The sequence below is a fragment of the Artemia sp. Qi Xiang Cuo genome, chromosome 16 (genome assembly GCF_049724085.1).
Source record: "Artemia sp. Qi Xiang Cuo chromosome 16, ASM4972408v1, whole genome shotgun sequence".
Taxonomy (NCBI): Eukaryota; Metazoa; Arthropoda; class Branchiopoda; order Anostraca; family Artemiidae; genus Artemia; species Artemia sp. Qi Xiang Cuo.
Genome location: NC_142809.1, coordinates 6,939,586 through 6,960,937, shown reverse-complemented (window position 1 = coordinate 6,960,937; position 21,352 = coordinate 6,939,586). Strand labels below are relative to the sequence as shown.

At 31.5% G+C, this 21,352-nt stretch overlaps 1 protein-coding gene across 1 annotated transcript in view; it reads right to left on the bottom strand.

Moving 5' to 3' along the window:
- Positions 1-1,622: 1,622 nt before the first annotated feature.
- The window catches only part of LOC148942515 (multiple inositol polyphosphate phosphatase 1-like), a 36,020-nt gene continuing 16,290 nt past the window's right edge, over positions 1,623-21,352 (bottom strand). The window contains exon 2 of the mRNA XM_089102140.1: positions 1,623-4,238. Within this exon, the coding sequence (XP_088958266.1) occupies positions 2,847-4,238 (1,392 nt within the window). The 3' untranslated portion in view covers positions 1,623-2,846. The remainder of the gene's footprint in view (positions 4,239-21,352) is intronic.

Below are 21,352 nucleotides of genomic sequence, written 5' to 3'. Positions count from 1 at the left end.
CTTAATCTAAAACAATTGAAGAGTAAACATCAAATAACCAGTTGGAAAAATCCCCTCTTTTCTATTCCCTAAAAACCCAATCAGCAAGTAGAGTTAACGTAAGTGTTAATATCTTCGGGCTAAATGCCTCTCTAAATATCCCCTTTTTATGGATTTCCAATAGTTTGGCTTACGAGGGCGAGGGGAAATTGGGCTACTCTTAAATTTCAAGAACAGGGACAAATTTTAAAATTTGAACGATGCATCCTCAGCTTTCGTAAGCTCACAACGCTGTTGAAAATGAAAACCCCAAATCCATAAAAAGAAACTAAAACATCAAAGAAATACAGTTTAAAAAATAAAAAGGTAAAATCCACAAAAATAAATATACATATATCTAAGAATGCACAGTAAAGGTTATCTTTAAAATAAACATGATCTACAAAACAAATCAAACAAAACATTATACAGAATTGACACATAGTAAAAAAAAGTACTGTTAGCGCTGAGATGTCCTCTTTTTTTCGCTACTGCTAGCAGGGCACTGGAACATAAGATTAAAGTCATGACTCAGTAGATAATTGCTGAGAGAATATCAATGGTGGTCATAGTCCATTATGACAGGAGTACGGAGTAAAAAAATATTTTCTAGTTGCTCTTCCAAGTGTTAGAAATTTTTAATTTAAAAAACTTATCTTACTCCTATTCCCCTGTCCTGTACAAAAACTAACAATAAGGAGTGTTATATTATCTGCATTAGTGTTATATTAACAATAAACGTGAGATATTATCTGAAATATTGGTTGTTTCAGCAGCAACTATATGAACTGTGTCATTTTTGTAACTTGTTTCACTATGAAACCTGCAAAACAGCAAAAAATTATGAATTGTTTTTTTATGGTGAACTCGAACAAGTGCGATTCTTGAAAAAAAAAAAAAAAAAAAAAAAAAAAAAAAAAAAAACAGGATACTCGACAAAATAAGAAAGTGTCGGGGTATTGCCTAGAGTAGACAGAGCATAGACACAAGTGTTTTTTTTTATGGACAAGCAGTATTTATTACTGCATCATCGTGTATTTACATGTATGTTTGAAGTCAGACAACTTAGATAATAGTGAGCCATTTCCTTTGCTTAAATTACAGATCTTTAAATGTCAGCTTTACTCTGCCTACTGCACACACTACTCAAGGCACGCGTCTGTTTCAAATATTATAAAAATAAAATTATTAAAATATAAACACGATCATAGTCACAATTAATTTAAAAACGCAACTCCTGTACAGTTAATCAAAATTCTTCCTTTATCTGAAAAATAAACTGGCTACTAAAAAATCTCAACTTCTTATTTCAGATTATGTTGACGGTACCTAACTTGAGGGTTCTCAAATTCCAAAGAAGTTACCATAAGAAATCGATAATTAATTCAACTTGCATTTTTCCAACGTCAAACTTGGTTTGTAAGATTTTACTTAATTGTGATTTTGGAAGCATAATGATGAAATTTTTCTAGAAATCAGAATTTGCAACTTAAGACTTTCAGGCAAGGTGCCACTGACATATTAGCTTTATTAGGGTTGCTTATATAATACATCCTAGCATATAATAGCCAGGTAAAAATAATTTTTTTGGTGTGTATAAAAAAAAAAAAAAAAAAAAAAAAAAAAAAAAACACAGATGGAAATTTACATAACAGATTGGTTTACAAATTCTAAATTTTTATGATAGACTCAAATAACAAAGCCAATTTTTAAGCATTGAATTCCGAATAATTATGACTATAGATTAGCAAAATGGGACTAGATTGAGACAAAAAAAATTTTATGGCTTATGGCAGCTCTAATCCAAGTACGCAGAAGACCTCAGAGTAATAAAGAAATTACTGGAAAGCCAGAAAAAAGAAAATAAAACTGAATATAGAGAAGTCTTGGATGGCAACCATGTTCATGATAGTTAGCAAAGTAAGGTGCGAAGCTGAGTATCAAAACAAACACAAGAATGACACGTACTTCAAAATAGGAAACATAATGAATGAAAGTAAAAATAATTGCTCTGTAGGCACAAACAGGGAGGTCTGCCTTGATATTGAAGTCCTGCTAATTTCTATCAATTAAAAGTAGTGGTTGAAATTTAGAGAAAGCTTATTTTCATTTTTTTGAAATTGGTGTAAATATTTGTAACTTATAAAATAGTTTGAATTTTATTATAAATACATTTCTACTGATCACTTTGCTTTGCAAGTGGACTAGTTTCATTTGTGCTATTTTTAGTTCCATGCAGCTCTCCTCACTTGAAATCGTTTTTAATATTTGCTTCTGTCCCATCTCATCTGAAAAGCTGAGAAAAGAGATTAAAACGCCACTCAGACTTAGAATACAAAAAATTAAATGACCCCCCTCCCTACAATACAAAAAAAAAATAAAACTACATGATTTTAGACATTTTGAAAACAAATTACAATTTTCTAGCAAATAAAATTCTCTTCAAAAATTTGCTTGCAGTTTGCGCAAAATCTGTACTCGAATTGATGTATTTAATATCATGTATAATCTAGATCACTTGTATTTTGTTTGTGAAATGACTATGATCCCCACATTTTTTTTTAAATAATTATTTTTTGTGCAATGCAAATAAATAATAAAATTTAACTCTAATTGTGAACAGGATGTGCAGCACAAAAACTGCAAAAATAGCAGCATTAAAAAACAACAAAAATCAAAATGCAGTCTAAAATTTTTGACTGTGAGGACAAGTCTTGATGATAGAAAATGAAAAATGGCTGAAACAATTGCTTTTAGAACTTAAGATATTTAGCTAGAATACCGTCAATATAAACTAAAAACTAGAATCATCAATGTAAACTAAAAAACTAAGCATCTTCAATATCAATAGATTGGTCATTTGACGTTTCAGAGAAGCCAACAGGCAGTCTACAAATTGCCTCAAAATCACAGTTGTTACCAATATCATTGTATCCATTTAAAAATTCTTTTATTTTGCACATTTGGCTTTCACAAAAAGGCAATTTAACTGCTTTTTCTTGGAGGTAAACTGCCACCTTCTCCTCTTCACCACAATTATAAAGCACAAAAGCAATATTTGATGCAAAACTGTCAATAACTGAAGTGCGCCACAGTCTATTTTTTTGTGTCGAATAATTGTCATACCTTAAAGGAGTGGGATCTTTGAAGAGACCCAAACGGGCTAAAAATTTCAGCACTGTCCCAGAATGTGTAAAGTAAAAATGCCCAATTGTTTTATTTTGGGATGACCCCTTTAAAACACTAATTACGTCCTTAATCATAGGACACCCTTGTTGGTAATTAATATCATGTCCGTAACCACTATCATAATAATATTTCAAATCTTCACGATACTCTATGATTGCCAGGTCCTTTGGGGTAAAAACACTGCACCAAGGTGAATGCACAGTGGGGCGCCAAGCTTCGTCAAAGGCGCACATCAAATAAACGATGTCAACCTCACTTTGTGTCAGTGTGCGATTAAATCCAAGCCTGATTGATATAATATGACGCAAATTTGACATTTCTGGACTGTCTTCGAACATTTTTACATGAAATAAAGCATCAAAATTTTTATGAACTTCATAGCGCCATTTCTGGCACTTCTTATAAAATCTCAACAAGGGATCAGGAGTAACTGGAGGACGGAACCAGACTTGATGATGCTCATCTTCAAAAACACCTTTCACAAAAGCCACTGCACTCGCTTCTGTCCTTTGCGACTCAGTATAAGCAAAAACATAACTTTCATTATTATAAGACTCAAACAAAGCCGGGAATCTAGCTTTAAATCGCCTCCCGATGCTCTCAAGCTCTGTATAACCTTCATCAACTAAGAACTTTGCTTCTTGATCAGATGCAGTCAGCCTCCATCCATGTAGGAGTTCAATATCATATTTGCATAACTCGCCTTGCCCATTACCATGATTCTCCAAAATCTGATCTCGTAATAGTGGTAAGTGGTCCCTCATTCTTCGAAGATATTTAACACCAGGATTTCTTGTTCCATGACGTGCAAGAAACCAAATATTATTAGGACTACAGTTCGTCTCAGTTTCATTTGAATTATTCAGCCGAAATTTATTGTTCATATATGCTGTTTTACTCCCATAGTAAGGGTATGTGTCACTACTATGAAATAAACAATGCTCAATTGGTGCATATGCAACACAATAAGAAGACAACACTAAAAATGTGACGGATCTTGATGTCCAATAAGAGAACCCCAGAAGCTCCATCTGAAAGACAAGAAAATAAGCTTCAAGGTTTTGCTTTATTACCATTTGTTGTTGAAAACAGACTTTGAAACAAAGGTTTTGCTTAAGGGCACCCACATAACTTTTCTGGGTTTTGGGGTGGAAAATTTTTTATAGATTGATTGGACGTTAGAAAAGACAGTGTTTTCGCCCCAAAGTTTTTTTTAAGTATTATAAATTTTCATTTTCTTTTTGGTCTTTCACGGAGGCTGAGGAAGGGCTGATGCCTCCTATGGGCCCAACAGGATATTTTCTTGCTGTAATTTTAATTTCTGTCTGAATGTCATCAAGTTTATTTTGTCAAGTAAGTTTGTGAAACTGTGGCATCAGTAGTGATTTTTCCTTCTCCCTGGACCTATAATGAGTTGTAGAGACGTTTGTAAATTTCAATTTGTAGTTAAGCCATTTCAAAAAAAATTAGGCCTTAAACATTAGTTTCAGAATTATTTTACTGCAAAAAATATTTGCACTTTACTGAAAAAATACAAATGAATGTGCACTGTCAGTTTAATATACATATACTGATATTTAGTAATCAAAATGTTAATATTATTTGATTTATTAAAGTTATAAAAGTAAAAAATATCTATCTTTTTTTAGTAAAGTGCAAATTATGTTCTGGCCTTGGAACTGTATAGGGGTTTTGCGCCCAACTTATGTTAATTTCTGCTCGTTTTGAGTTTGACTCGGTTAATTATTATAATTTCTGTTCGTTTTGGGTTTCATTTATTTATCAATGCTGATTTGTGGTAGTTTCACGCTTGGTAGATTATTTGATTTTAGTTTTGCTCATTTTTTGTTTAATGGAGTTCTTTACTTTTCTTTGAAAAACTTATTTTGTGGAAAAAGTTTTTTTAATTAATATAAGAAAAAATTGTGAAAAAAGCACCCCTTATATTTGCTCCTGTCCTTATATTTGTTATACAAACTGTCATAAAAACTATAAACTACCAGTTATTCCAATAAAAGCAAAATTTTTCTCTTTAGGGCTATGAGATAAGTACGTTATGAGGTACATACAAATTATATAGGAAGGGGAAGTAAAATTGTCAAAGAGGAAAGAAAGACACAATTTCCAAAAAAACTGAACATCTCTGAAAGTTGCACTCACCTAGTTCAACTGCTCTTTTTAATAATAAAAAAACATATGGAAAGCGATTTTTTTAACCTTGACCCTCCGTCAAAGCAGCTGCGTCCTGGTGTATCCGATTATTTGGTTTGGGACGGGGTCAGTGGCGTGACTGTAAGCTCAGCCAGAGTCGACCCAGCTCTAAATGGGTACCTGGAGAAATCTGGGGAAGGTAAACAGGAAGGGTGTTCGGAAGCACATGATAGTTGCCCCCCCCCAACCCCCCATTGCACTTCCTGGCTGAAGGACCAAGAAACGGAGATCAGCACCGCCGGTAGAGACTGTAAAGTCTAATGCCGTATTCTTTACCTTATCTCTTTATGGACTTTTACCATATAATAGCCCCCCCCCCCTTAAATGCATCTTTGTATACATATGTTAATGCTAAAACACGTGGAAGTCATGAAACTTGAAAATATAGGAAAAACATGAAGATTTGACAGGTTCACCAGAGTTTAGTACCCTTTGGAGTGGACAGGAGTGTTAGTAGGAACTTCAGGAGGCTCAAGCATGGGCTGAGAAGCATTGCCTAGAATGCGCACAGGAAGACACATTATAAGAAAGAACTTAAAACAAACTTCAGATTTCAGGCGGGGGGGGGGGGTGAATTGTATATAAATCTTTAAGTAGTTTTTGATCAACTGTTTATCTAAGAATTTTTCACTCAAAGGCACGTTGGCTCTATTGGCCAAAATTGTTGTTTTATGTCAAAAAGTGGCTGTGGCAGGATTCCTTTCGTGACTTAGAAAGTGCAATAGAATTTCTAATTTCCATCTAAATTAGTCCCATCAAGGTCATCTACAATCTCTGATTCAGTGCAATTATCTCTAGGAAAAAAGAGGAGACACAACTTTTATAGTACCCATGCATTGCTGTCATCTGGGGGTAGGATAGGTATGTTCTCCCTAGTTCTTTTTGTGCACTTGCCTATTGCCTCCTTTGAAAAATATGTTTTTTGTGGTATTTTCATAGAAAAATTACTTTTCTTTGGATTTTCATGAAAAATTGAAAAAAGACAAATCCCTCCCCCAGATTTTGAAAAATACAATTTGCCGCACCCCAAAAATTTCGTGAATTGATGCCACTTTGCACATGCTAATATGCGATTTTACTTGATTCACTAAGACATGGCAAGTTGCCCATACTGTGCTAATTCCAAAAGCAAAGACTAGTCCTGTTTATATCGATTCATTTAATCCCCTTAATTAAAATTTTGATGGATGTAACCGCCCTAGAACCGACTCTCTTTAGATTCACCTTTGTTTTGTCAAACTGAGTATGCCTGTTCTTTCTGGAGCCATGGGTTCTTGATCTCATGTAGTAATAAAATTAAATCTATCCAAATGCATTCTTTAAGAATGATATATAATGAAGGTGAAACCCTAAATTATTCCCCCTTAAAACAATGTCCATTTATTCACGAAAGCAAAAATCTTGCTGATAAGAAGAAAAAACCAAACCAAGGAGAAAATCCTCGTGTAAATAAAGTGTACAAGTATTTCGAAGGAGGTTCCTGCAACAAGGCAGAATCTCTTTGCATCTCTGATCCCTCACAACCAGGCAATCTAATGTCAAATTCTATCTCTTAAAAACCACTTGCAGAGTTATTTGACTGTAAGGGCTTATAAAACTTGCTATAAGATTCTTTAAAATAATTTTCCATGCAGAAAAAAAAAAATTACTAATGGCTTGAAATGAGTCAATAACTCGTGCGCAGCTAACAGCATGGCTTTTTTTCTGGAAGATTTGTTGATACCAATGTCCTTGAATCATATGACCATATCACTAATTTACTTGATGCAGGGGTACCTAATGACATGATTCTACTTTACTTTTCTAAAGCTTTTGACAAAGTTTGTCAAAAGCGACTTGCAATCAAATTACGTGCTGTCAAACTTGAAGAGAAGTCCCTGCTCTGGATCCTTGATTTCCTTAAATGCAATCTCAATGTGTTCAGTTGTCAAAGCATGTTTTAAGTGTAGTTCCTCAGGGTAGTGTTTTGGGTCCTACACTTTTTAATATCTTCTTTAATGATGCTCCTTTAGCAGTAAACTAATGATGCTCCGTTAGCAGTAAACTAACGCTCTATGCTGACGACCTGAAGCTCATTCGACCAGCCTTGTCCTGTGAAGATAATACCCTTCTACAAAATAATCTTGGAATGCTTGGCCAATGGGCTGAGGCTTGGCAAAATGAACCCCTGTCAATCTTATTGTCTCTCAAGTCACCCACTTTCCTCTGTAAATACTGAGCAACATCCTGGGATTGCTATTGATAATGAATTAAAATGCTAATAAGTAAGCTGCTGGTGCTAATTCAACCATGGGGCTGATTAAGCATACTCTTTCCACTTGTTCTTCTAAATTCATCCGTCTTCTGTGTAAGGAACTTGTGCAGCCTAAGCTTGAAGGTGGAATGTCTCTAGCCTCTCTTTATTTTTAAAAAAAGACATAAAAGTGTTGGAAGATATGCAGAGACATGCCACCAAAGTGATATCTGACATGCAAGAACTTTCCTATCCTGCAAGACCAGCAAAGTTGAAACTATCAACTCTTGTATATGGGAGAAATAGAGGTGATACCATTTTAACCTATAAGTTAATGAGGGCTAATACCCTCTCAGCATTATTTTCCACTGTTGATCCTAAGTCAAGAACTAGAGGTCATAAGTTGAAATTTGTTAAGCAGCCTACCCTATCCAGAGTCCGCGCTTAATTCTTTTCTTCAAGAATCTTCAACACTTGGCATAAACTCCCTGAAATAACTGTTACTACTGAATCTGTGGACATCATTAAACGAAGACTGGATGCTGAGTGGTCCTCAAGAGAGTGCAAACTCAACTGGGAAGCTATGGATCAGGACTCAAATTGTCAACTCTGGAACTCTACAAGGAGAAATCCTTAGGTTGCTCCAAGCTGCAATTTCAGGTAATAGTACATTAGAGTAATATCAATCATACACTCCCTTTGTAAACAAAACTTTATAACCTTATTCTATAATACAGTTGATACTAAACATTTTTCATGGAAATCCCCAAAAATTTGAAGATAGGTGAAGCATTGAACAGAACACAATTGACGAGCCAAAAGTAATGAAAGAGAGAGGTGGTATCAAACTCTCAGCTCCCATTCTTGGGAGACACCTGACAGTTTTAAGAGGCCATAGAATTCCTGTGTTGTTTTAAAATCATGGTGGCAGAGTGTGGTGGCAGAGTGAGCTTGGCACTTTGACAATAAATCACATCAGTCCAGTTTTGTTCAGAAAAAATCACTCGCCCATAATGGAAAAATATACACATCTATTAGTAGAAGTATACAAATATACTACAACCACTAGTGTTGCTAATAATTTTGTGTTAGCATTGGTAGGTATAAGCTTTCCCATTTTGTTATGAATAATCTTTGGTTTATCCAATATACTTAATATAGTACTCTATTATGTTTGAATAACAATTCTTTGAGCAACACAAATATTCAAGTGAGAAATCTTTCTGTTATTTTTTCTGCTTTTAATTACAGCCAGAATGCCTTCTGAAATACATTTTAGCATTTTTTTTGTGGGAGTGCTTTTTTTTTATAAATAATTTAAACATTATTGCAATAAATTTGCAGGCTTGATTCACTTGGATATTAGTGCTGTGGTCTTACTCTCCCAAAGGAAACACAGTAAAGGTGTAGAGTAGGGGCTATTGAGAACAAAAGATGATAAGAAAACAATTTTTACTTCATAATATGTGAAATAATTGTAGCTAACACATTTTGACTACAGCTCTACTATACTTCACACAAGTCTAACATGCAAATATATAGCCCAAATTATATATTTCCCATACATTTTGCCACCTGTCACTCTTGTTTTCTGGTTCTTGTTTCATCACTCTTGTTTTCTGGTGCTTGATTCAATTTATGGGTACATGAGGTGAAACAAGAGAGATGCATTGATGGAATGCATGGGAAATATAAATTATGGGCTATATATTTGTACATTGGGGGGGGGGGGCTGTGGGTAAATTATAGTGAAGCTGTAGTCAAAATGTTATTAGCTATAATTATTCTGCATATTATGAAGTAATAATTGCTTTCTTCACATGATTCCTTCTCAATATCTCGTACTTTAGACCTTTACCAGCTTTACCCCCCCCCCCTTCCTGGTCAAACATATACTTTGAATCGTAAAAAAAAAAACAATGCAACAGCAAAGTCAGTGTATAGAAATTTTGGTAAATATCTATATTAACAGAGTATTCAAATAGCTAAGAAACAAACTTACCTCTAGAAAGAGAATTTACTCCTGAATCCAAATATGACAAATCTGTTTCTTTTGCAAATTCAATTTTCATTTAATCTAACTTAACATATTCTCTCTAACCTTACCCAAATATATAACCCATATTATATATTTCCCATGCATTTATTGATTCTGGATTTTGTCAGTGTCGATTCAATTTACGGGTAAACTAGTTTTAACAAGATTTACGCTAACACAGGTATATAGGTTGTATCTAAAATAAGAGAAAAAGGTATCATCCTTGAGGGCTTGCAAAGGGCTTAAAATTGAATTTGCAATGGAAACATATGTCATATTTGGATTCAGGATAGAATTCTGATTGTAAAGGTAAGTTTGTTTCTTAACTATCTGAATACTCTGTTAATATAAATATTTACCAAAATTTCATTGTCTATAAACAATTCAGGGTATACATTTGACCATGAGGGGAGTCGGACAAAGTTTATATACACATTAAGGAAAGGTATTAGTAGGCATTTTATAATGTTTCAAAGTAATTTTCAGAATAGTATAATGTACGCTGTTCTTATTTCCTAATATCCAGAATAATTGTAGATAACACATTTTGACTACAGCTCTACTATACTTTACCCCCAATCCTCCCCCTAATGTGAAAATATATAGTCCAGATTATATATTTCCCGTGTGACTTCTGACTGTGTCATAGTTGATCCAATTATGGGTTTAAACAAGAGGGATGCATGGGAAATATATACTTCATTCAGTAGCTGTACTGTGAGTAACTATCTATTATATAAAGGAGCTCGTGACGGGAATCCATTTATGGGCATAGAATGACGTAATCAACTAGGACAAATAGATTTCTGAGAAATTGATTACATAATCGGTAGAACCCTATCAGAAGGTCATGCCGGGAATCCATTTATGGGCATAGAATGACGTAATCAACTAGGACAAATGGATTTCTGAGAAATTGATTACATAATCGGAAGAACCCTATCAGGAGGTCATGACGGGAATTCATTTATGGGCATAGAATGACGTAATTGACTAAGACAAGCAAGTTACTTTCTTAATATCCCTCCTAAACCCATTTTCCAACTTGAAGTACTTATCTTTTTCACTCACAACTATACTTTACAGCTTTTTGGATACCTCAACACCAAGAAATACATTTCAAAGACCCTTTCAGAGCAAGTTACTTTCTTAATATCTCTAATAGACCCATTTTGCAACGTGAAATTACTTATCTTTTTCTCCCATAACAACATATTAAAGCTTTTTGTATAACTCTAAACCAATAAAGACTTTACAAAGACCCTTTAAGAGCAAACTGCTTTCTTAATACCCATCCTAAACCCATTTTCAACCTGGAAGTACTTATCTTTTTCACCCTCAACTATACTTTACAGCTTTTTGGATACATCAACATCAAGAAATAATTTTCAAAGACCATTACAGAGCAAGTTACTTTCTTAATGTTCCTCCTAAACCCATTTTTCAACTTAAAGTACTTATATTTTTTAGCCACAACTATACTTTACAGCTTTTTGGATACACCAAGAAATACTTTTCAAAGACCCTTTTAGATCCTTTTCTATTCTTAATGGCTAATCTCCACTCATTTTCAAACGGGATGTACTTATCTTGTTCACTAACCACCCGATATTACAGCTTTTGGGATAGCAAACCACACAGAATTCCATTCATTAGACCATTACAGTGCAAGTTCAAATATTATCAATCAGCCTAACACCAATTTCAAGTATGTGTTACTTGTCTTTTTAACTCATAACTACACTGTAAAGCTTTATTGAATCAGCAACCTCCTGAATATCACAACCTACACCTCAACAGAGCTCGTCAAAGTCGTAATGTCCATTCTAAACTCATATTCCAGCTTGACGTACGTATCATTTTCACCCACCGCTAAACATTCAAGAATTAATTTTAAATCAAAACCCACAACAACATTTATAAGTCAAGAGTTGAGAAAGTTCATTTCTTTATGACCATCCTAAACCCATTTTACAACTTGAACAACTTATATTTTTCACCCACAACTATACTTTACAGCTTTTTGAATGCTCCAACACCAAGCAATACTTTTCAAAGGCATTTCAGAAAAAGTTCTTTTCTTAATATGCTTCTTAAACAAATTTTACAAATTCTAAATTTTTCCATAGTAGATAGAAAAAGCTATATCATAGCTGTGAATGTTTTCTCGAAAGATAAGCAGTTCTATTTCAATTTTAAATTTTCTCAATGCAGTGAAGAAAAGTTCAAGTTCTCTTCTGAATTTTCTCAATGAAAAAGAAATTAGTTTTTATTCAATTCTATTTTTCCAAATAATATAAAAATTTTCCTCTTTAGTTCAGATTTTTCTCAAAGGGATGAAAAATTTAAAATACTATTCCAAATTTTCTCAACGAAGTGAAGAAAAGTTCAAGTTCTCTTCTGAACTGTACCAAAGAACACACTTCAATTCTAATTTCTCCAGAGAAAACAAAAATCTTCCACTTCAATTCTTTATTTCACAAAGACATAAAGAAATTTAAAGTTCAATTCTAATTTTTCGGTGGAAGATAGAAAAAGTAATACCATACTTGTGAATATTTTCACGGAAGATAAAAAGTTTTAGTTCAATTTAAAATTTTCTTAACGAAGTCAAGGAAAGTTCAAGTTCTCTTCTGAATTTTCTCAATGAAAAAGAAATTAGTCATTGATCATTTCTATTTTTCCAAATAATATAAAAATTTTCCACTTTTGTTCAGATCTGTCTCGAAGAGATGAAAAATTTAAAATACTGTTCCAAATTTTTCACAGAAGATAAAAAAGTTCAAGTTCTCTTCAGAATTTTACCAAAGAACACAATTGAATTCTGATTTCTCCAGAGAAAACAAAAATCTTCCACTTCAGTTCTTTATTTCACAAAGACATAAAGAAATTTTAAGTTCAATTATAAATTTTTAGGTGGAAGATAGAAAAATTAATACCATACTTGTGAATATTTTCAAGGAAGATAAAAAGTTCTAGTTCAATTTAAAATTTTATCAACGAAGTGAAGAAAAGTTAAAGTTCTCTTCTGAACTTTACCAAAGAACACACTTCAATTCTAATTTCTCCAGAGAAAACAAAAATCTTCCACTTCAGTTCTTTATTTCACAAAGACATAAAGAAATTTAAAGTTCAATTCTAATTTTTCGGTGGAAGATAGAAAAAGTAACACCATACTTGTGAATATTTTCACGGAAGATAAAAAGTTCTAGTTCAATTTAAAATTTTCACAACGAAGTGAAGAATAGTTCAAGTTCTCTTCTGAACTTTACCAAAGAACACAATTCAATTCTTATTTCTCCAGAGAAAACAAAAATCTTCCACTTCAGTTCTTTATTTCACAAAGACATAAAGAAATTTAAAGTTCAATTCTAATTTTTCGATGGAAGATAGAAAAAGTAATACCATACTTGTGAATATTTCCACGGAAGATAAAAAGTTCTAGTTCAATTTAAAATTTTCTCAACGAAGTCAATGAAAGTTCTAGTTCTCTTCTGAATTTTCTCAATGAAAAAGAAATCAGTCATTGATCATTTCTATTTTTCCAAATAATATAAAAATTTTCCACTATAGTTCAGATCTGTCTCGAAGAGATGAAAAATCTAAAATACTGTTCCAAATTTTCTCAACGAAGCGTAGAAAAGTTTGTTCTCTTCTGAACTTTACCAAAGAACACTTCAATTCTAATTTCTCCAGAGAAAACAAAAATCTTCCACTTCAGTTCTTTATTTCACAAAGACATAAAGAAATTTAAAGTTCAGTTCTAATTTTTCGGTGGAAGATAGAATAATTAATACCATACTTGTGAATATTTTCATGGAAGATAAAAAGTTCTAGTTCAATTTTAAATTTTCTCAACGAAGTGAAGAAAAGTTCAAGTTCTCTCCTGAACTTTACCAAAGAACACACTTCAATTCGAATTTCTCCAGAGAAAAAAAAAATCTTCCACTTAAGTTATTTATTTCACAGACATAAAGAAATTTAAAGTTCAATTCTAATTTTTCGATGGAAGATAGAAAAGTAATATCATACTTGTGAATATTGTCATGGAAGATAAGAAGTTCTAGTTCAATTTAAAATTTTCTCAACGAAGTCAAGGAAAGTTCAAGTTATCTTCTGAATTTTATAAATTAATAAGAAATTATTCATTGATAATTTATATTTTTCCAAATAATATAAAAATTTTACACTTTAGTTCAGATCTGTCTCGAAGAGATGAAAAATTTAAAATACTGTTCCAAATTTTTCACAGAAGATAAAAAAGTTCAAGTTCTCTTCGGAATTTTAACAAAGAACACAATTCAATTCTAATTTCTCCAGAGAAAATAAAAATCTTCCACTTCAGTTCAATATTTCACAATGACATAAAGAAATTTAAAGTTCAATTCTAAATTTTTCGGTGGAAGATATAAAAATTAATACAATACTTGTTAATATTTTCCCGGAAGATAAAAAGTTCTAGTTCAATTTAAAATTTTCTCAACGAAGTGAAGAAAAGTTCAAGTTCTCTTCTGAACTTTACCAAAGAACACACTTCAATTCTAATTTATCCAGAGAAAACAAAAATTTTCCACATCAGTTCTTTATTTCACAAAGACATAAAGAAATTTAAAGTTCAATTCTAATTTTTTGGTGGAAGATAGAAAAAGTAATACCATACTTGTGAATATTTTCACGGAAGATAAAAAGTTCTAGTTAAATTTAAAATTTTCTCAACGAAGTCAAGGAATGTTCAAGTTCTCTTCTGAACTTTACCAAAGAACACACTTCAATTCTAATTTCTCCAGAGAAAACAAAAATCTTCCACTTCAGTTCTTTATTTCACAAAGACAAAGAAATTTAAAGTTCAATTCTAAATTTTTCGGTGGGAGATAGAAAAAGTAATACCACACTAGTGAGTATTTTCACGTAAGATAAAAAGTTATAGTTCATTTAAAAATTTTCTCAATGAAGTGAAGAAAATTTCATATTCTCTTCTGAATTTAAACAAAGAACACAATTCAATTCTAATTTATAAAGACAAAATACAAATCTTCAAATTCAGTTCTTTATTTCACAAAGACATAATGAAATTTAAAGTTCAATTCTAAATTTTTCAGTGGAAGATAGAAAAAGTAATACCATACTTGTGAATATTTTCCCGGAAGATAAAAAGTTCTAGTTCAATTTAAAATTTTCTCAACGAAGTGAAGAAAAGTTCGTTCTCTTCTGAATTTTACTAAAGAACACAATTCATTTCTAATTTCAACAGATAAAATGAAAATCTTCCACTTCAGATCTTTATTTCGCAAAAGACATAAAGAAATTTAAAGTTCAATTCGAAATTTTTCTATGGAAGATAGAAAAAGTAATATCAGACTTGTGATTAATTTCTCAGGTGATGGAAAGTTTTAGTTAAATTTAAAATTTTCTAAGCTGAGTTAAGAAAAGTTCAAGTTCTCTTTTGAACTTTACCAAAGAACACACTTCATTTCTAGTTTCTTAAGAGAAAATAACAATCTTCCACTTCAGTTTTAAGTTCCCCGAAGAAATAAAGAAATTTAAAGTTCTGTTCTAAATTTTTAGATGGAAGATCTAAAAGATCAGTTTTAAGTTCCCCAAAGAAATAAAGAAATTTAAAGTTCTATTCTAAATTTTTAGATGGAAGATAGAAAAAGTAATACTATGATTGTGATTGTTTTCCGAATCGAACCGAATTCGATTCCGAACCGAATCGAAGTGTGTTCTTTGGTAAAGTTGAGAAGAGAACTTGAACTTTTCTTCACTTCGTTGAGAAAATTTGGAACAGTATTTTAAATCTTCCACTTCAGTTTTATGTTCCCCAAAGAAATAAAGAAATTTAAAGTTCTATTCTAAATTTTTAGATGGAAGATAGAAAAAGTAATACTATGATTGCGATTGTTTTCCATGAAGATCAAAAGTTTCACTTTATTTATAATTTTTCTTAAATTGAGTTCTGATTTTTCTCAAAGAGATGAAAAATTTAAAGTTCTGTTCCTAATTTTTCATAGAAGATAGAAAAAGTTATACATTGATTGTGAATATTCAACATGAAGATATGGAACTCCACTTTAATTCCGAGTTTTCTCGAAGAAGTGCAAATTGTTCAAGTTCTCTTCTGAATTTTCTTAAAGAAGAGAAAAAAGTTAACTCAATTCTGAATTTTACCAATGAAAATGAAAAAACCTTCCACTTCAGTTCTTAATTTCGCAAAGACATAAAAAATTTAAAGTTCAGTTCTAAATTTTTCTGTTAAAGATAGGAAAAGTTATACTATGATTTTGATTATTTTCCAGTGAAGATAAAAAGTTACACCTTAATTCTAATTTTCTTAAGTTCACTTTCCGATTTTTTGAAAAGAGATGAAAAATGTATAGTTCTGTTCCAAATTTTTCATAGAAGATAGAAAAAGTTATACATTGATTTGAATATTAGACATGAAGATAAGTTAATGAAGAAGAAGTTAACCTAACCTTTTCCGGCGAGTATGGTTAGGTTAGGCTAGATTAAGTTAGGTTAGATTAGGTTAGGTTAGCCTACATACGCCTCACTTAGGTTAGCTTAGGTTAGGTGAGAGACAGGCAAAAAGTTAGGTGTATGATTAGGTTAGGTTAGATTAAGCTAGGTTAGCCTACGTACGCGCGCGTACGTAGGCTAACCTAGCCTAACCTAACTTAATCTAACCTAACCTAATCATACACCTAACTTTTTGCCTGTCTCTCACCTAACCTAAGCTCACCTAAGTGAAGCGTACGTAGGCTAACCTAACCTAACTTAACCTAACCTAATCTAACCTAGCTTAATCTAGCCTAACCTAACCATACTCACCGGAAAAGGATAGGTTAACTTATCATTAGCGCTCATGATAAGTTAACCTAACCTAACCTAACTTAAACATGTAGAAATGTTTCTATTTATTTATTAATATTTATTTATACCTAACCTAACCTATTGTTTTGGAGGTTAGATGAACGAGTTTGAACGATTGTCTTTAATAATAGAACGAGTCACTCATTTTCTAATTTAAAAATTTGAGGGGTAAATCAATAAGACAAAGGAGCCAAAATTTAATTTAAAATTAGAATAGAACTTTAAAATTTTTCATCTCTTTGAGAAAAAAAACCAGAACTTAAGTGGAACCTTTTTATTTTCTTGGAAAAATTAGAAGAGAACTTTTAATTTTTTATGTCTTTGAGAAATTAAGAACTGTAGTGGAAGCTTTTTTAATTTTAATTGGTAAAATTCAGAATTGAGATAACTTTTTTCACTTCTTTAAGAAAATTCAGAAGAGAAATTGAACATTTTGCACTTCTTAGAGAAAACTCAGAATTAAAGTGATGTTCCTTATCTTCATGTCGAATATTCAAATCAATGTATAACTTTTTCTATCTTCAATGAAAAATTTGGAACAGAACTTTAAATTTTTCATCTCTGCAAAAAATCGAAGTGTGTTCTTTGGTAAAGTTGAGAAGAGAACTTGAACTTTTCTTCACTTCGTTGAGAAAATTTGGAACAGTATTTTAAATCTTCCACTTCAGTTTTAAGTTCCCCAAAGAAATAAAGAAATTTAAAGTTCTATTCTAAATTTTTAGATGGAAGATAGAAAAATTAATACTATGATTGTGATTGTTTTCCATGAAGATCAAAAGTTTCACTTTATTTATAATTTTTCTTAAATTGAGTTCTGATTTTTCTCAAAGAAATGAAAAATTTAAAGTTCTGTTCCAAATTTTTCATAGAAGATAGAAAAAGTTATACATTGACTGTGAATATTCAACATGATGATAAGGAACTCCACTTTAATTCAGAGTTTTCTCGAAGAAGTTCAAATTGTTTAAGTTCTATTATGAATTTTCTTAAAGAAGAGAAAAAAGTTATCTGAAGTCATAATTTTACCGATTAGAATGAAAAAAACCCTTCTCTTCAGTTCTTAATTTAGTAATTACATGAGAACCGTTAAGGTTGCTTCAAAATTATTCTATGAAAGATAGGAAAATTTATACTCTGATTTTGATTATTTTCCAGTGAAGATAAAAAGTTTCACTTTAATTCTAATTTTCTTAAGTTCACTTCCGATTTTTGCAAAGAGATGAAAAATTTAAAGTTCTGTTCCAAATTTTTCATAGAAGATAGAAAAAGTTATATATTGATTTGAATATTCGACATGAAGATAAGGAGCATCACTATAATTCTGAGTTTTCTCGAAGAAGTACAAAATGTTCAAGTTCTCTTCCGAATTTTCTTAAAGAAGTGAAAAAAGTCAGCTCAATTCTGAATTTTACCAGTGAAAATGAAAAAAGCTTCCACTTCAGTTCTTAATTCCTCAAAGACATAAAAAATTCAAAGTTCTCTTCTAATTTTTCCAAGAAAATAAAAAGACTCCACTTCAGTTCTGGTTTTTTTCTCAAAGAGATGAAAAATTTAAAGTTCTTTTCTAATTTTAAATTAAATTTTAGCTCCTTTGTCTTATGGGTTTACCCATCAAAATTTTAAATTAGAAAATGAGTGACTCGTTCTATTATTAAAGACAATCGTTCAAACTCGTTCATCTAACCTCCAAAACAATAGGTTAGGTTAGGTATAAATAAATATTAATAAATAAATAGAAACATTTCTACATGTTTAAGTTAGGTTTGGTTAGGTTAACTTATCATGAGCGCTAATGATAAGTTAACCTAACCTTTTCCGGCGAGTATGGTTAGGTTAGGCTAGATTAAGTTAGGTTAGATTAGGTTAGGTTAGCCTACATACGCCTCACTTAGGTTAGCTTAGGTTAGGTGAGAGACAGGCAAAAAGTTAGGTGTATGATTAGGTTAGGTTAGATTAAGTTAGGTTAGCCTACGTACGCGCGCGTACGTAGGCGAACCTAGCCTAACCTAACTTAACCTAACCTAACTTAATCTAACCTAATCATAAACCTAACTTTTTGCCTGTCTCTCACCTAACCTAAGCTAACCTAAGTGAAGCGTATGTAGGTTAACCTAACCTAACTTAACCTAACCTAATCTAACCTAGCTTAATCTAGCCTAACCTAACCATACTCACCGGAAAAGGTTAGGTTAACTTATCATTATCGCTCATGATAAGTTAACCTAACCTAACCTAACTTAAACATGTAGAAATGTTTCTATTTATTTATTAATATTTATTTATACCTAACCTAACCTATTGTTTTGGAGGTTAGATGAACGAGTTTGAACGATTGTGTTTAATAATAGAACGAGTCACTCATTTTCTAATTTAAAAATTTGATGGGTAAATCCATAAGACATAGGAGCTAAAATTTAATTTAAAATTAGAATAGAACTTTAAATTTTTCATCTCTTTGAGAAACAAAAACAGAACTGAAGTGGAGCTTTTTTATTTTCTTGTAAAAATTAAAAGAGAACTTTGAATTTTGTATGTCTTTGAGGAATTAAGAACTGAAGTGGAAGTTTTTTTTATTTTCATTGGTAAAATTCAGAATTGAGCTAACTTTTTTCACTTCTTTAAGAAAATTCAGAAGAGAACTTGAACATTTTGCACTTCTTCGAGAAAACTCAGAATTAAAGTGATGCTCCTTATCTTCATGTCGAATATTCAAATCAATGTATAACTTTTTCTATCTTCAATGAAAAATTTGGAACAGAACTTTAAATTTTTCATCTCTGCAAAAAATCGAAGTGTGTTCTTTGGTAAAGTTGAGAAGAGAACTTGAACTTTTCTTCACTTCGTTGAGAAAATTTGGAACAGTATTTTAAATCTTCCACTTCAGTTTTAAGTTCCCCAAAGAAATAAAGAAATTTAAAGTTCTATTCTAAATTTTTAGATGGAAGATAGAAAAAGTAATACTATGATTGTGATTGTTTTCCATGAAGATCAAAAGTTTCACTTTATTTATAATTTTTCTTAAATTCAGTTCTGAATTTTTCTCAAAGAGATGAAAAATTTAAAGTTCTGTTCCAAATTTTTCATAGAAGATAGAAAAAGTTATACATTGATTGTGAATATTCAACATGAAGATAAGGAACTCCACTTTAATTCAGAGTTTTCTCGAAGAAGTGCAAATTTTTCAAGTTCTCTTCTAAATTTTCTTAAAGAAGAGAAAACCATTAACTCAATTCAGAATTTTACCAATGAAAATGAAAAAAACCTTCCGCATCAGTTCTTAATTTATCAATGGCATAAAAACCTTTTTTTTCAGTTCTAAATTATTCTGTAAAAGATAGGAAAAGTTATACTATGACTTTGATTATTTTCCAGTGAAGATAAAAAGTTTCACTTTAATTCTAATTTTCTTAAGTTCACTTCCGATTTTTTCAAAGAGATGAAAAATTTAAAGTTCTGTTCCAAATTTTTCATAGAAGATAGAAAAAGTTATACATTGATTTGAATATTCGACATGAAGATAAGAAGCATCACTATAATTCTGAGTTTTCTCGAAGAAGTGCAAAATGTTCAAGTTCTCTTCTGAATTTTCTTAAAGACGTGAAAAAAGTTAGCTCAATTCTGAATTTTACCAATGAAAAAGAATAAAGCTTCCATTTGAGTTATTAATTCCTCAAATATATAAAAAATTCAAAGTTCTCTTCTAATTTTTCCAAGAAAATAAAAAGGCTCCACTTCAGTTCTGGTTTTTTTCTCAAAGAGATGAAAAATTTAAAGTTCTATTCTAATTTTAAATTAAATTTTAGCTCCTTTGTCTTATGGATTTACCCATCAAATTTTTAAATTAGAAAATGAGTGACTCGTTCTATTATTAAAGACAATCGTTCAAACTCGTTCATCTAACCTCCAAAACAATAGGGTAGGTTAGGTATAAATAAATATTAATAAATAAATAGAAACATTTCTACTTGTTTAAGTTAGGTTTGGTTAGGTTAACTTATCATGAGCGCTAATGATAAGTTAACCTAACCTTTTCCGGCGAGTATGGTTAGGTTAGGCTAGATTAAGTTAGGTTAGATTAGGTTAGGTTAGCCTACATACGCCTCACTTAGGTTAGCTTAGGTTAGGTGAGAGACAGGCAAAAGTTAGGTGTATGATTAGGTTAGGTTAGATTAAGTTAGGTTAGCCTACGTACGCGCGCGTACGTAGGCTAACCTAGCCTAACCTAACTTAATCTAACCTAACCTAATCATACACCTAACTTTTTGCCTGTCTCTCACCTAACCTAAGCTAACCTAAGTGAAGCGTACGTAGGCTAACCTAACCTAACTTAACCTAACCTAATCTAACCTAGCTTAATCTAGCCTAACCTAACCATACTCGCCGGAAAAGGTTAGGTTAACTTATCATTAGCGCTCATGATAAGTTAACCTAACCTAACCTAACTTAAACATGTAGAAATGTTTATATTTATTTATTAATATTTATTTATAACTAACCTAACCTATTGTTTTGGAGGTTAGATGAACGAGTTTGAACGATTGTGTTTAATAATAGAACGAGTCACTCATTTTCTAATTTAAAAATTTGATGGGTAAATCCATAAGACAAAGGAGCTAAAATTTAATTTAAAATTAGAATAGAACTTTAAATTTTTCATCTCTTTGAGAAAAAAAACAGAACTGAAGTGGAGCCTTTTTATTTTCTTGGAAAAATTAGAAGAGAACTTTGAATTTTTTATGTCTTTGAGGAATTAAGAACTGAAGTGGAGGTTTTTTTCATTTTCATTGGTAAAA